Genomic DNA, 13,396 nt, shown 5'->3' with positions numbered 1-13,396 from the left:
GGCGCTTGGCTTTTACTCCAAGCACCAGGAGATGCCACTTGAGCACTTGTGAAGGAACGTGATCTGACTTGGAGCTTTAAAAGTTCCCTCTGGGCCTGGGGCAGTGGCTCACGGCTGTAATCCCAATGCTTTGGGAGGCTGAGGTGGGAGGATCGCTTGAGGCCAAGAGTTTGAGGCCAGCCTGGGCAACAGTGAGACCCCATCTCTTTAAAAAAAAAAAAAAGAGCTCTCTGGCTGCTGAATGGCTAGTGGACAGTAGGGGGAGCCAGAGGGGCAGCAGGGAAGCCCGCAATCTGCAGTCGGAATGTGACCTGGAGGAAGATGGGTGGGAGGGACGCAGAGAAGTGGACCAATTTGGGACATGCTCCATTTTGGTCTTGGAGAAAGATGGATACACATTCGATGTAACCGAACCCAAGCTCGGTGGCTTGATGTTTGAAAGGAAAACAAGAGAGACGAGAATTGGTGGAAGGAAAAGCAGGTTTATTCCAAGCAGGTTTATTCCAAGAGACAGCAAACCAAGAAGATGGTGGACTGTTGTTCCGAAGCACCGTCTTAAGTCAGTACAAATTTTAGGCTTTTTTTTTTAATGTTAAGGGCAGGGAGAAGAGAAGACGGTAGAGATCAAGAGGTAACTGAGGCCGGGTACGGTGGCTCACGCCTGTAATCTCAGCAATTTGGTAGGTTGAAGCGGGAAGATCACTTGAGCCCAAGAGTTCGGGACAAGCCTGGGTAACATAGCGAGACTCTATCTTTACAAAATATACAAAAAATTAATCGAACGTGGTGGTTCGTGCCTCTGGTCCCAGCTGAAGCAGGAGGATCGCTTGAGCCCAGGAGGTGGAGGCTGCAGGGAGCCATGATCACACCACTGCACTCCAGTCTGGGTGGCAGAGCAAGACCTTGTCTCTAGAGAAAAGAAAAAGAGGCTTGGGCCGGGCGCGGTGGCTCACACCTGTAATCCCAGCACTTTGGGAGGCCGAGGAGGGCTGATCACGCGGTCAGGAGATTGAGACCATCCCGCCTAACACGGTGAAACGCCGTCTGTACTAAAAAATACAAAAAATTAGCCAGGCGTGGTGGCAGGCGCCTGTAGGCCCAGCTACTCGGGAGGCTGAGGCAGGAGAATGGCGTGAACCCGGGAGGCGGAGCTTGCAGTGAGCCGAGACCACGCCACTGCACTCCAGCCTGGGTGCGAGAGGGAGACTCTGTCTCAAAAAAAAAAAAAAAAAAAAAAAAAGAAAAGAAAAGAAAAGAAAAAGAGAAAACAAAAGAAAAAAGGCCAAGTGCAGTGGCTCCCAGTTAGAGTTCAGCCTGGGCAACATAGCAAGACCCTGTCTCTACAAAAAAAAAAAAAAATTAGCTGGGCATGGTGGTGTGTGCACCTGTGGTCCCAGCTACTCAGGAGGCTGAGGAGGGAGGATCACCTGAGTCTGAGGAGATCGAGGTTGCAGTGAGCCATGATTGTACCCCCGCATTCTAGCCTGGGCAATAGAGTGACCCTGTGTCAAAAAAAAAAAAAAAAAATGCCAAGCAAAGCAAGCAAGCAAGAGAAGGAAGGAAGGAAGGAAAAGAGAGAGAGAAAAAAGGAAAAGCCTGCCTGGGCAATAGAGTGACTCTGAAAAAAAAGAAAAAAGAAAGAAGAAAGAAAGAAAGAAAGAAAGAAAGAAAGAAAGAAAGAAAGAAAGAAAGAAAGAAAGAAGGAAAGAAGGAAAGAAAGAAAGAGAAAGAAAAAGGAAGGAAGGAAAGAAGGGAGGAAGGGGCCAAGCATGGTGGCTCATGCCTGTAATCCCAGCACTTTGGGAGGATGAGGCGGGTGGATCACCTAGGTCAGGAGTTCGAGACCAGCCTAACCAACACGGTGAAACCTTGTATCTACTAAAAATACAAAAATTAGCCAGATTAGCCAGGCGTGTTGGCGAGCACCTGTAGTTCCAGCTACTGGGGAGGCTGAGGCAGGAGAATCACTAGAACCCAGGAGGTAGAGGGTGCAGTGAGCTGAGATCACACCACTGTGCTTCAGCCTGGGGGACAGAGCAAGACTCCGTTTCAAAAAAAAAAAAAAGAAAGAAAAAGAAGAAGAAAGAAGGAAAGAAAGAAAGGGAGAAAGGAAAAGCCTAGGTGTTCCATAGGGGAGGCGCATAGGCACATAGTTGTAACTAACTTTCCCTTGCTACCTTGTTACCTGGAGTGCTTGTTGTGTGCCAAGCATTGTTTTAATTCATTCATCTTTGCATGTGATATACACAGCTGTCATTCATCCACTGACTTTACAGGTGGACCAGTTACCTGTAAGTGGCCATAGGGGTTGACTAAGTTTCCCAACTTAGATCACTCAGTTAGTAAGAGGCAGATGCAGGATCAGTATTGGGCAGCAGGTTCTGGATTTCATGCTCTTCATTCACCTCAGCATGGCATTGCCCAGTGGATGCGGGGTCTGAGCTTCTCAGTGCATATTTGTTACAGTAGAGGAGAAGGGGCTCTGAGGGTGGACCCCGTGTATGTGTGTGTGTGCGTGCACGTGTGCGTGATCAGATAGCTGAGGGGCTTATGTCCAAGTTCATATCTCTTTTCTCCCCATCTCCCCTGACCCCACCCCAGGGTGCTGGAGAGAAAGGAGCAAAAGGAGAGCCCGCAGTGATTGAAAAGGTGAGGGGTCTGGATTGCGAGGGGGTTGAGAGGCTTCGTGATGACAGGGGTCACCGATGCTCATTTCTCCCTTCAGGGGCAGCAGTTTGAGGGACCTCCAGGAGCCCCAGGACCCCGAGTAAGTCATGGCTGTGTTTGCTTCTTCCAGTCTTTCCCTTCCAGCTGAGGGGTTTAAGCCCCTGGAGTGAGGAGTTGGGATGTAATGTTGCCTGGCCAAGTGGAGGGGAGTGGACATTTGAGGCTTAAAGGATGAGTCAAAATAGGGAGGATGAACAACATACAGACTGGGCAACATAGCAAGACCCCATCTCTTTAAAAATAACCATATATTTTTTAAAAAAATAGTGGCACCCACCTGTAGTCCCAACTACTTGGGAGGCCAAGGTGGAAGGATTGCTTGAGCCCAGGAGTTGGAGGCTGCAGTGAGCTATGATCACGCCACTGCACTCCAGCATGGGTGACAGAGTGAGACCTCTCTAAAAAAAGAATAGGGGTCTGAGAGTAGCGTTGGGGGTGAGTGGGGATCAGCATTGCATTAGGGGAGTTGGAATGGGCTCTGTAGTGGGATAGGGAGGTCAGCCTGAGGTTAGAGTCAGTGGTAGGTTGAAAGTCAGCCTAGCTCAAACTTTGCACTTCCTGTGACTCCTGTTTCTCTATCCCCAACAGGGGGTGGTTGGCCCCTCAGGCCCTCCCGGCCCCCCAGGATTCCCTGGCGACCCTGGTCCACTGGTAAGAGACTCCCACTTGGGGTGTATACTTCTCAGAGGAGTGAGGTTTGGGGCTAGGAGCATGACAGTCTGAACATAGATATGAGGGCATGGCACGTGGGAACACCATCCCGGGGCTGGCACTGACCTCTTCTGTTCTCTGTCTCCCATCTGTGAACTATTTCTGTGGTTCACCTTGTGTTTCTGGGGCCTACTCTTTGCTTTTCTTCTTTTGCCTGTCTCTGTTTCTGAGTGTCTTTCATCTCTGTCTTTCTCCTGTGGTGACTCTGTCTCTATCTCTCTTGTCTCTGTCTGTTGGTCTCTGTCTCTCTCCCTCCCTCCATCTCTCTATCTTTGCCTCTCTCTCTATTTCTCCATCTCTGTCTCTCTTTCACTGGCTTTTCTGTCTCTGTCTATCTCTCTCTGTCTCTCTTTGTTTCTGTCTCTGTATGTCTCTCCATCTGCCTCCATCCTTCTCCATCTCTCTCTCCCCTTCTCTTTGTCTCTGTCTCCATCTCTGTCTTTTCCTTTCCACTTCTCTCTACTTCTCTCTCTTTTTCCTTGCTGTGATCCCTCTTTGATTCTGTGTCTCTCTCCATCTCTCCCTCTCTCTCTCTTTCTGACTCATCCTTCTGTGCCACCCCTGTCCTCGCTCTCTCTCTCCCTCTCTCCCTGTCTCCACCTCTCTTCCCCCATCCCTCTTTCAGGGCCCTGCTGGCCTCCCAGGAATCCCCGGCATTGATGGGATCCGAGGCCCACCGGGCACTGTGATCATGATGCCGGTAAGAAGGAGATGGAGTGGCCCAGCCTTGGGGAGTGGAGTCCTGATCCAGGAGGGGGCCTCTCCTGGGGGCTTCCCTCACCACTAAATTCCTCCCAGTTCCAGTTTGCAGGCGGCTCCTTTAAAGGACCCCCAGTCTCATTCCAGCAGGCCCAGGCTCAGGCAGTTCTGCAGCAGACTCAGGTGAGTGGGAGGTGTGGACATAGTGGGAGGAACCCCAGAGAGTGATAGAGTCTCGGCGTAAGGAGGGGCTGGGCAGGAGAAGGGGGTTATTTTTCTCCTGAAGATGCCTCTGTGGGGAATGTTGGGGGTCTTGTGGGAGGCCCCAAGCTCTGACTCCTCTGTCTTTCCAGCTCTCTATGAAAGGCCCTCCTGGTCCAGTGGGGCTCACTGGGCGCCCAGGCCCTGTGGTGAGTAAGGCGACTGCATGGAGGGGCGGTGCATGCATTAGTGAAGAATCATCTAACCACACTCCTCCATCTGTCCTCCCCCAAGGGTCTCCCCGGGCATCCAGGTCTGAAAGGAGAGGAGGGAGCAGAAGGGCCACAGGTGAGACTGGTGGAGATAGGGCAGGATAGGGTGGGAAGAGCCTTCCCCAGGACCACAAGATACAGTCCTGGATGGGGAAAATGCCAAAGGGGCTGGGAATACCCTTGCAATTAATGACTTTCCTAGAGAATGGTGGCTTACATCTGGAATCCCAGCACTTTGGGAGGCTGAGGTGGGAGGATTGCTTGAGGCCAGGAGTTCAAGACCAGTCTGGGCAACATAGGGAGACCCTGTCTATACAATGAATAAATATGTCCTTCCAAGCTGGATACAGTGGCACACACTTGTCTCAGCTACTTGGGAGGCTGAGGAGGGAGTATTGCTTGAGCCCAGGTGTCCAGCCTGGGCAATACAGCAAGACCCCATTTCTAATTTTTTTTAATACAATAGAATAAGTCCCTCTTTCTTCTTATTTTGCTTTCCTTCCTCCTTTTCTCTTTCTTCTAGGGTCCCCGAGGCCTGCAGGGACCTCATGGACCCCCTGGCCGAGTGGGCAAGATGGTGAGTGACAGCTAGGTCCCCAGACCACCCCTTATCCATCCCTCAACACCCAACATGAGCCTTGGCTTTGTGACCTTGGGGTCTGCTGGTGTTGTTAGTGGGAAAAGAGTGCTGAAGGCAGGGAATGGCAGCTCCACTGAGTGTGTGTCAAAGGAATCCGGCCAGGCCGTAGAGTCAGGAAGGACTTGCCTGCAGGAGTGATGCTTGCCCCGAGATCTGAAATAGAGCCAGATGAACAGATGGGGAAGTGGAAGAAACAGCACGGCAAAAAAGAGGCCTGTCACATGGAAGGAAATGACAAACAAGTCAATTTCAGATAGCGTCATGCACCACATAATGATGCTTATAAGATGATTGGCTGCGTGCAGTGGCTCACACCTGTAATACCAGCAGTTAGGGAGGCCGAGGCAGGTGGATCATTTGAGGTCAGGAGTTTGAGATCAACCTGGCCAACATGGGGAAACCCCGTCTCTACTAAAAATACAAAAATTAGCTGGGCATGGCAGCGTGCGCCTGTAATCCCAGCTACTCGGGAGGCTGAGGCATGAGAATGGCTTGAATCCAGGAAGCAGAGGTTGCAGTGAGCCACTGCACGCCAGCTTGGGTGACAGAGTGAGACTGTGTCTCAAAAAGATAATAATAATAATAATAATAATAAATAAGATGCTGGTCCCATGAGATTATAATACTGTATTTTTACTGTACCATTTCTATGTTTGGATATGTTTAGACATACAAATACTTACTATAGTGTTACAATTGCCTGTGATATTCAGTACAGTCACACATTGTTCAGGTTTGTAGTCTGAGAGCACTAGGTTATACCGCATAGCCTGGGTGTTTGGTAGGTTGTACCATCCAGAGTTGTGTAAGTGCAGTGTATTCTATGATGTTCACACAATAACAAAATTGCCCACTGATGCATTTCTCAGAACGTACCCCTGTTCAGTGACATGTGACTATAGTTATATGTATATATGTATATCTCATATATATAACTCCAGCCTGGGCAACAAAGCAAGACTCCGTCTCAAAAAAATAAATAAATAAATAAAATCAGCCATAGCATAGCGGCTGATATCTGTAATCCCAGCACTTTGGGAGACTGAGGTGAAAGGATGGCTTGAGCCCAGGAGTTTGAGACCAGCCTGCACAACATGGCGAAACCTGGTCTCTACACAAAATACAAATAAAAAATTATCCAGGTGTGGTGATGCGCACCTGTAGTCCCAGCTACTTGGGAGGCTTAGGTGGGAGGATTGCTTGAGCCAGGAGTTCGAAGCTGCGTTGAGCCATGATCATGCCACTGCACTCCAGCCTGGGCAAGAGACCAAGACCTCAGCTCTAAAATACATAAATAAATTTAAAAAAATAATACCTTAGCCTTGGCATGGTGGCTCATGCCTGTAATCCCAGCAGTTTGGGAGGCTGAGGTGGGTGGATCACTTGCGTTCAGGAGTTCGAGACCAGCCTGAGGCACAGGATGAAACCCCCACCATCTCTACCAAAAATACAAAAAATTTTAGCCAGGCCTGGTGGCATACACCTGTGGTCCCAGCTACTCAGGAGGCTGAGGTTGCAGTGAGCTGAGAACGTGCCAATGCACTCCAACCTGAGTGACAGAGTGAGACCCCATCAAAAAAAAAAAAAAAATCTTAATGATGTTGATGATGAAGTTTGGTTCCTAATTTGGGGGAGGAGTACAGGGAAGCCTCATCCTTGACCCTCGGGCTCACTTTCTCCATAGGGCCGCCCTGGAGCAGATGGGGCTCGGGGCCTGCCAGGGGACACTGGACCTAAGGTATGTGATGGGGCTGAGATAAGACTTGGTGGGGGCTGTCAGGCTTATGGGGTCAAGGCTCACTGGTGTCTCTGGACAGGGTGATCGTGGCTTCGATGGCCTCCCAGGGCTGCCTGGTGAAAAGGGCCAAAGGGTGAGTGTGTAAGGTCCCTCCCCCAGGTCTAAGCCCTCCTCCCAGTATTCAGGCCCCGCCCCCCACTCCTCCGTCAGTATCAGAGTCATGATCCCTGTGTCCCTCCTCACACCCCGTCTGCCTTCCCAGGGGGCTGGTCTCTCTGCCCACACCCTTCCACTCTGAACTCCCCTCTGTTCCCTCTCCAGGGTGACTTTGGCCATGTGGGGCAACCCGGTCCCCCAGGAGAGGATGGTGAGAGGGTAAGTTTGGAAGAGAGTTAGGGCCTGGTTTGGAGAGTAAGTTTGGAAGCCTGAGTGAGAATCAGAGAGGAAGATCTGGAGGTCTCAGTGGCCAGCTTGAGAGCTGGGGACAAATTGTGGGGTGAGGAGGTGAGACTTACAGGTCTAGGATTGGAGTCAGGGGCCTGAATGGAATCCCATGAACTTAGTCTGCCGGTTCCCAGGGATCTTGGTCTAATTTTGAGACCCCCTGGAAGGGGCTGCCCAGATGAGGGGAGGTGGCTCTCCGAGGGTTGTACCTTCCTGTTCCCAAGTAATGACGCTTTTCCACAGGGAGCAGAGGGACCTCCAGGGCCCACTGGCCAGGCTGGGGAGCCGGTGAGTATCAGGGATCCCTGGGCCCCTTGCTTGGTGCAGGGGAGGGAGTCAGGACTCCCAGGGCCCCAGGACTCATAGGCCCCCTAGAACTCACAAGGCCACACAGAGGTGATGTGGAGATAATTCGCCTGTTCCCTTGCAGGGTCCACGAGGACTGATTGGCCCCAGAGGCTCTCCTGGCCCCACGGGTCGCCCGGTGAGTGTCACTGGCTGTCTGCATCCCTGTCTGTCTTTTTGTTTGTTTTGAGATTAGGGTCTTGCTCTGTCACCCAGGCTGGAGTAGTGAGATCTCAGCTCTCTGCAACCTCCGCCTCCTGGGTTCAGGCGATTCTCATGCTTCAGCCTCCTGAGTAGCTGGGACTACAGGCACCCACCACCACGCCTGGCTAATTTTTGTATTTTTAGTAGAGACGGGGTTTCACCATGTTGGTTAGGCTGGTCTCGAACTCCTGGCCTGAAGCGATCCTCCCAAAGTGCTGGGATTACAGGCCTGAGCCACCGTTCCCGGCCCCTGTCTGTCTTTTTTTTTTTTTTCCTCGCTTTTCTGCCTTCTGCATGCCCATATCTGTTGCTGGCTTCTCTGCCCGCTCACCTTTCTTTTTTTTTTTTTTTTTTTAGACAGAGTTTTGCTCTTGTCACCCAGGCTGGAGGGCAATGGCGCCATCTCTGCTCACTGCAACCTCCGCTTTCCAAGTTCAAGCTATTCTTCTGCCTCAGCCTCCTGAGTAGCTGAGATTACATGCCTGGCTAATTTTTGTGTTTTTAGTAAAGACGGGGTTTCACAATGTTGGCCAGGCTGGTCTTAAACTCCTGACCTCAGGTGATCCACCTGCCTCAGCCTCCCAAAATGCTGGGATTACAAGCATGAGCCACAGTGCCTGGCCCCGCTCACCTTTCCACCTGCATCTCTTGGTGTCTCAGACTCAGGCTCCCACCTTGTTGCTCTGTCTTGGTCTCACATCCTCTTTTCCCCTAGGGTGTGACTGGAATTGACGGTGCTCCTGGTGCCAAAGGCAATGTGGTACGTGCCCTGTGCCCTTTGACCCCTGATCCTTCTGACACTCTGACCCCAATTGTCCACATCCCTATTCCCTTCCATGACTGACCCCCCCAAGTCAATTTCACTATCGCCTCAACACCATGACCCCTCTTAGCTTCACTGAAACCCCACTTTCTCCCCAGGGTCCTCCAGGAGAACCAGGCCCTCCAGGACAGCAGGGAAACCATGGGTCCCAGGTTTGAACTATCTTTCCCAATAACGGGGCATGGGAGTGGTCAGTTAAGACCTTAGACCATGATCAGGATTCCCAACCTCCACACTCACTGCTTCTTTCTCATGCCTTCCCTCACCTTCTTTTTCTGTCCCCAGGGACTCACCGGTCCCCAGGGACTCATCGGCACTCCTGGGGAGAAGGTGAGTGACAGCTCCACCTACCGCGACCTCCTCAAGTCTTCTTCCTTCAACCCTGTTGCCAGGAAAATCCTCCCACCAGGACCCCTCTGTTAGTTCTGGATAGTGATAAACTGCAACGTTCCCTAAGCCAGCCCAGAGTTACAAAGTGTCCTTGTTGGGGAAGGATTGGTTGCAAGAAACAGAAACCCACCAAGGCTAGCTCACATAAGGGATATTGTCAGGATACAGAGAGCCCACAGAAGACTGTCACAGAAGATATTACCAAGATGCACAGGCCCTGTGGGTCTCATCTTTGTTCCCTGGCACATCTGCTTCCGCCTTCCCTGGCAGATACACTTCTTTCTGCACATATCTTTTTTTGGGGGGCAGGGGCAGGGTCTCACTCTGTCGCCCAGGCTGGAGTGCAGTGACTCAATAATGCCTCACTGCAGCCTTGACTTCCCCAGGGGCAGGTGGTTCTCCCACCTCAGCCACCTGAGTAGCTGGGACTATCGGCGCATGCCACCATGCCTGGCTAATTTTTCTTTAATTTTCTTATTTTCTTTTTTTGTAGAGATGGGGTCTCCCTGTGTTGCCCAGGCTGGTCTTGAACTCCTGAGCTCATGCAGTTCACCTGCCTTGGCCCCCCAAAATGCTGGGATTACAGGCGAGAGCCATCAGGCCCAGCTGGGCATTTTTAAAGAAAGGGGTGTGGCTGTGAAGCCTCTATTTCAACATGTCTCTTGCACTGTTTTAATTTAATTTTATTTATTATCTTTGTGGGTACATAGTAGGTATATACTTATGGAGTACATGAGATGTTTTCATACAGGCATGTGCGTAAGAATCATGTCATGTGGTATCCAGCCCCTCAAGTATTTATTCTTCGTGTTACAAACAATCCAGTTATACTATTTTAGTTTAGTTTTTTTTTTTTTTTTTGACAGAATTTCACTCTTGTTGTCCAGGCTGGAGTTCAATGGCATGATCTCAGCTCACTGCAACCTCCACCTCCCGGGTTCAAGTGATTCTCCTACCTCAGCCTCCCAAGTAGCTGGGATTACAGGTGCCCACCACTACGCCCAGCTAATTTTTGTATTTTCAGTAGAAACGGGGTTTCACCATGTTGGCCAGGCTGGTCTTGAACTCCTGACCTCAGGTGATCCACCCTCCTCGGCCTCCTAAGGAGGCTGGTCACGCCCAGCCTCTTTTAGTTGTTTTTAAATGTACAATTAAATTATTACTGAAGCTGGGCACAGTGGCTCATGCCTGTAATCTCAGCACTTTGGGAGGCCGAGGTGGGCAGATCACTTGAGGTCAGGAGTTTGAGCCCAGCCTGGCCAGCATAGTGAAACCCCGTCTCTAATAAAATTACAAAAATTAGCCGGGTGCTGTAGTCCCAGCTACTCGAGAAGCTGAGGCAGGAGAATCACTTGAACCTGGGAAGAGGTTGCAGTGAGCTGAGATCGTGCTACTGCACTCCAACCTGGGCAACACATAATTGATTATAGTCACCCTGTTGTGCTATCAGTCTTGTACTGTTTTTATGTTCTTCCTTGCAACCTTCCCAGAGGCAGTGGATTTCTGAGGATCAGAGAGGGAAATGGGCTTGCCTGGGGTCACACAGCAAGTTTGGGCAGAGCTGGGATAGATTTCCTGGCCAGTGAGGTCTGCTTATTTCCTAACCTTGAGGCGGCTGCATGTCTGCGTAGATCTGATCCTAGCGGTGCTCCAGGGCTCTGAGCACCTCTGTCTCTCCCCTGCTGTTCGTCTTCTTTCAGGGTCCCCCTGGAAACCCAGGAATTCCAGGCCTCCCAGGATCCGATGGCCCTCCGGTGAGAACCACGAGCTGGGAAAAGGAGGAAGGAGAAAGGGGAGGCTTGGGAATTGGAATGGCAAGTTTTGGTCTCTGACAACTTAGAATGTTTCCTCCCCAGGGTCACCCAGGACATGAGGGCCCCACAGGAGAGAAAGGGGCCCAGGTAAGTGACCAGGAGGTTAGGCTGGGTTGGGGACGAGGGTCGGGAGGCAGGGCCTGCAGTCAAGGGCCACAGAGGAGAGAGATGAGGACTCTTAGAATGTGGGAAGGACTGTCTAGAATGGCACTGACCTTGTTTTCCTCCCAGGGTCCACCAGGGTCGGCAGGCCCTCCGGGCTATCCTGGACCTCGGGGAGTGAAGGTAGGTGATACCGGGGCTTGCAGGTATGAGTGATTTACCAGCTTTGGGTTCAGGCATGCAACGCAGCTCCATCGGAAACTTCTGGATGTGTGGAGAGGGGAATCAGTTGGCCAGGCCAGATGTAGTGGGACTGGGGTTTGGTGCTGCACAGCCAAGGACAGCCTTACAGTGTGGTTGTCACCTTGTTGTTGAGAACAGCTAAGCCCATTGGAGGCCGAACACATTTCTTTCTTTTCTTTTTTCCTTTTTCTTTTTTTCTTTTCTTTTCTTTTTTTTTTTTTTTTTTTTTTGAGACAGAGTCTCACTTTGTCGCCCAGGCTGGAGTGCAGTGGAGTGATCTCGGCTCACTGCAACCTCTGCCTCCTCCCGGATTCAAGCGATTCTCCTGCCTCAGCTTCCCGAGTAGCTGGGACTGCAGGCATGCACCACCACTCCTAGGTAATTTTTGTATTTTTAGTAGAGACAGGGTTTCACCATGTTGGCCAGGCTGGTCTCGAACTCCTGACCTCAGGTGATCCACGCTCCTTGGCTTCCCAAAGTGCTGAGATTACAGGTGTGAGCCGCTGTGCCTGGCCCGAGGGTTGTATTCTAACCCAAGCTCAGAATCACATAATCTATAAGCACAGTAATGCTGGGTTAAGCCAAGAGCTGCACCCTGGCTAAATAGAGGTGCAGGGGCATTAGAGTTCATATCCATATGGAAGCTGAGTCCAGTGACATTGTAGCCAAATACAGATGTAATTTACCTGAACATGTGTACATTAGACAAGCTTAGACACACCATAATCAAGGAATTGGCTATACCGTAGCAGGCACAGAGTCTGGCAAGCATCACCCTCAGAGTTACATTGTAGCCAAGCATAGTTACATTTTTTATCTTTTTTTGTTTTTGTTTTTGTTTTTGAGACCTGGTTCTGCTCTTGTTGCCCAGGCTAGAGTGCAATGATGCCACCTGGGCTCACCGCAACCTCTGCTCCCGGGTTCAAGCGATTCTCCTCAGCCTCTCGAGTAGCGGTATTACAGGCATGTGCCACCATGCCTGGCTAATTTTGTATTTTTAGTAGAGACGGGGTTTCTCCATGTTGGTAAGGCTGGTCTTGAACTCCTGACCTCAGGTGATCCACCTGCCTCGGCCTCTCAAAGTGCTGGGATTACAGGCGTGAGCCACCACGCTGGGCCCTAAATGTTTTATTTTTTAGAGACTGGGTCTTCTCTGTTGCCCAGGCTGGAATATAGTAGCATAATCATGGCTCACTGCAGCCTTGAACTCCCGTGCTCAGGTAATCCCCTCACGTTAGCCTCCTGAATAGCTAGGACTATATGTGTATCCCACCAGGCTTGGCAGTTTTCTCATTTGATTATTATTATTATTATTCTTGAGACAGGGTCTCACTCTGTTGCCCATGCTGGAGTGCAGTACCACCATCACAGTTCACTCACTGCAGCCTGGAGCTCCCAGGCTCAATCAGTCCTCCCACCTCACCCTCCCAGGTAGCTGGGACTATAGGTGCACGTCACCATATCCGGCTACCTTTTTTTTTTTTTTGTACTTTTTGTATAGATGAGGTTTTCCTGTGTTGCCCAGGCTGGTCTGGAACTCCTGGGCTCAAGCAATCCTCCAGCCTCTGCCTCCCAAAATGTTGAGATTACAGGCAGGAGCCACCATGCCCAGCCTCTAGTTACATTAATTAACCCCTATGTTGTAGTTGAGTCTAGTTACATTGTAGCCAACCCCTACGTTGTAGTTGAGTCTAGTTACAGTGTAACCAAAGCTAGAGAACAACTTGTAGCCAAGCTCAGTTCCATTGTGATCAAGTGAATTTCTCTGTGGCCGGAGACTAACCACATGGGTTGTATTGTATCCAAGCGCAATTTCATTGTAGCCTGCTGAGCTCAGAGATGTTGTAGCCAAGTGCAGTTTTCAGAGTTTGGTGTGAGCAGCATCCAGACTTGAACTAAGCGCTCTCTCCATAGCCAAGCACAGAGGTCGTCTTGTTGCCAAGCACAGAGTCGCCTTGTAGCTGGCACAATGGGGAACATTCCTTTGCCTTTATAATGAGGTCCGGGCCTGGAATGTTCATCCTCTTTCTCCTGCCAGAAGGA

At 50.7% G+C, this 13,396-nt stretch overlaps 1 protein-coding gene across 2 annotated transcripts in view; it reads left to right on the top strand.

Moving 5' to 3' along the window:
- COL5A3 (collagen type V alpha 3 chain) overlaps positions 1-13,396 on the top strand; it is a 56,334-nt gene that overhangs the window by 9,945 nt on the left and 32,993 nt on the right. Inside the window, exons 9-27 of one of the 2 annotated variants that reach the window (XM_054461653.2) lie at positions 2,602-2,649; positions 2,726-2,767; positions 3,316-3,378; positions 4,064-4,138; positions 4,237-4,320; positions 4,491-4,547; positions 4,633-4,686; positions 5,134-5,187; positions 6,935-6,988; positions 7,068-7,121; positions 7,310-7,363; positions 7,676-7,720; positions 7,863-7,916; positions 8,697-8,741; positions 8,903-8,956; positions 9,090-9,134; positions 10,895-10,948; positions 11,051-11,095; positions 11,240-11,293. In XM_054461653.2, the coding sequence (XP_054317628.1) occupies positions 2,602-2,649; positions 2,726-2,767; positions 3,316-3,378; positions 4,064-4,138; positions 4,237-4,320; positions 4,491-4,547; positions 4,633-4,686; positions 5,134-5,187; positions 6,935-6,988; positions 7,068-7,121; positions 7,310-7,363; positions 7,676-7,720; positions 7,863-7,916; positions 8,697-8,741; positions 8,903-8,956; positions 9,090-9,134; positions 10,895-10,948; positions 11,051-11,095; positions 11,240-11,293 (1,035 nt within the window). The remainder of the gene's footprint in view (positions 1-2,601; positions 2,650-2,725; positions 2,768-3,315; positions 3,379-4,063; positions 4,139-4,236; positions 4,321-4,490; positions 4,548-4,632; positions 4,687-5,133; positions 5,188-6,934; positions 6,989-7,067; positions 7,122-7,309; positions 7,364-7,675; positions 7,721-7,862; positions 7,917-8,696; positions 8,742-8,902; positions 8,957-9,089; positions 9,135-10,894; positions 10,949-11,050; positions 11,096-11,239; positions 11,294-13,396) is intronic. The other variant, XM_063658457.1, reaches the window with a different exon arrangement.

This window comes from Pongo pygmaeus, chromosome 20 (genome assembly GCF_028885625.2).
Source record: "Pongo pygmaeus isolate AG05252 chromosome 20, NHGRI_mPonPyg2-v2.0_pri, whole genome shotgun sequence".
In the NCBI taxonomy this organism is placed as follows: Eukaryota; Metazoa; Chordata; class Mammalia; order Primates; family Hominidae; genus Pongo; species Pongo pygmaeus.
The sequence above is the reverse complement of the archived record's forward strand: the minus strand, read 5'-3'. Positions and strand labels throughout refer to the sequence as shown.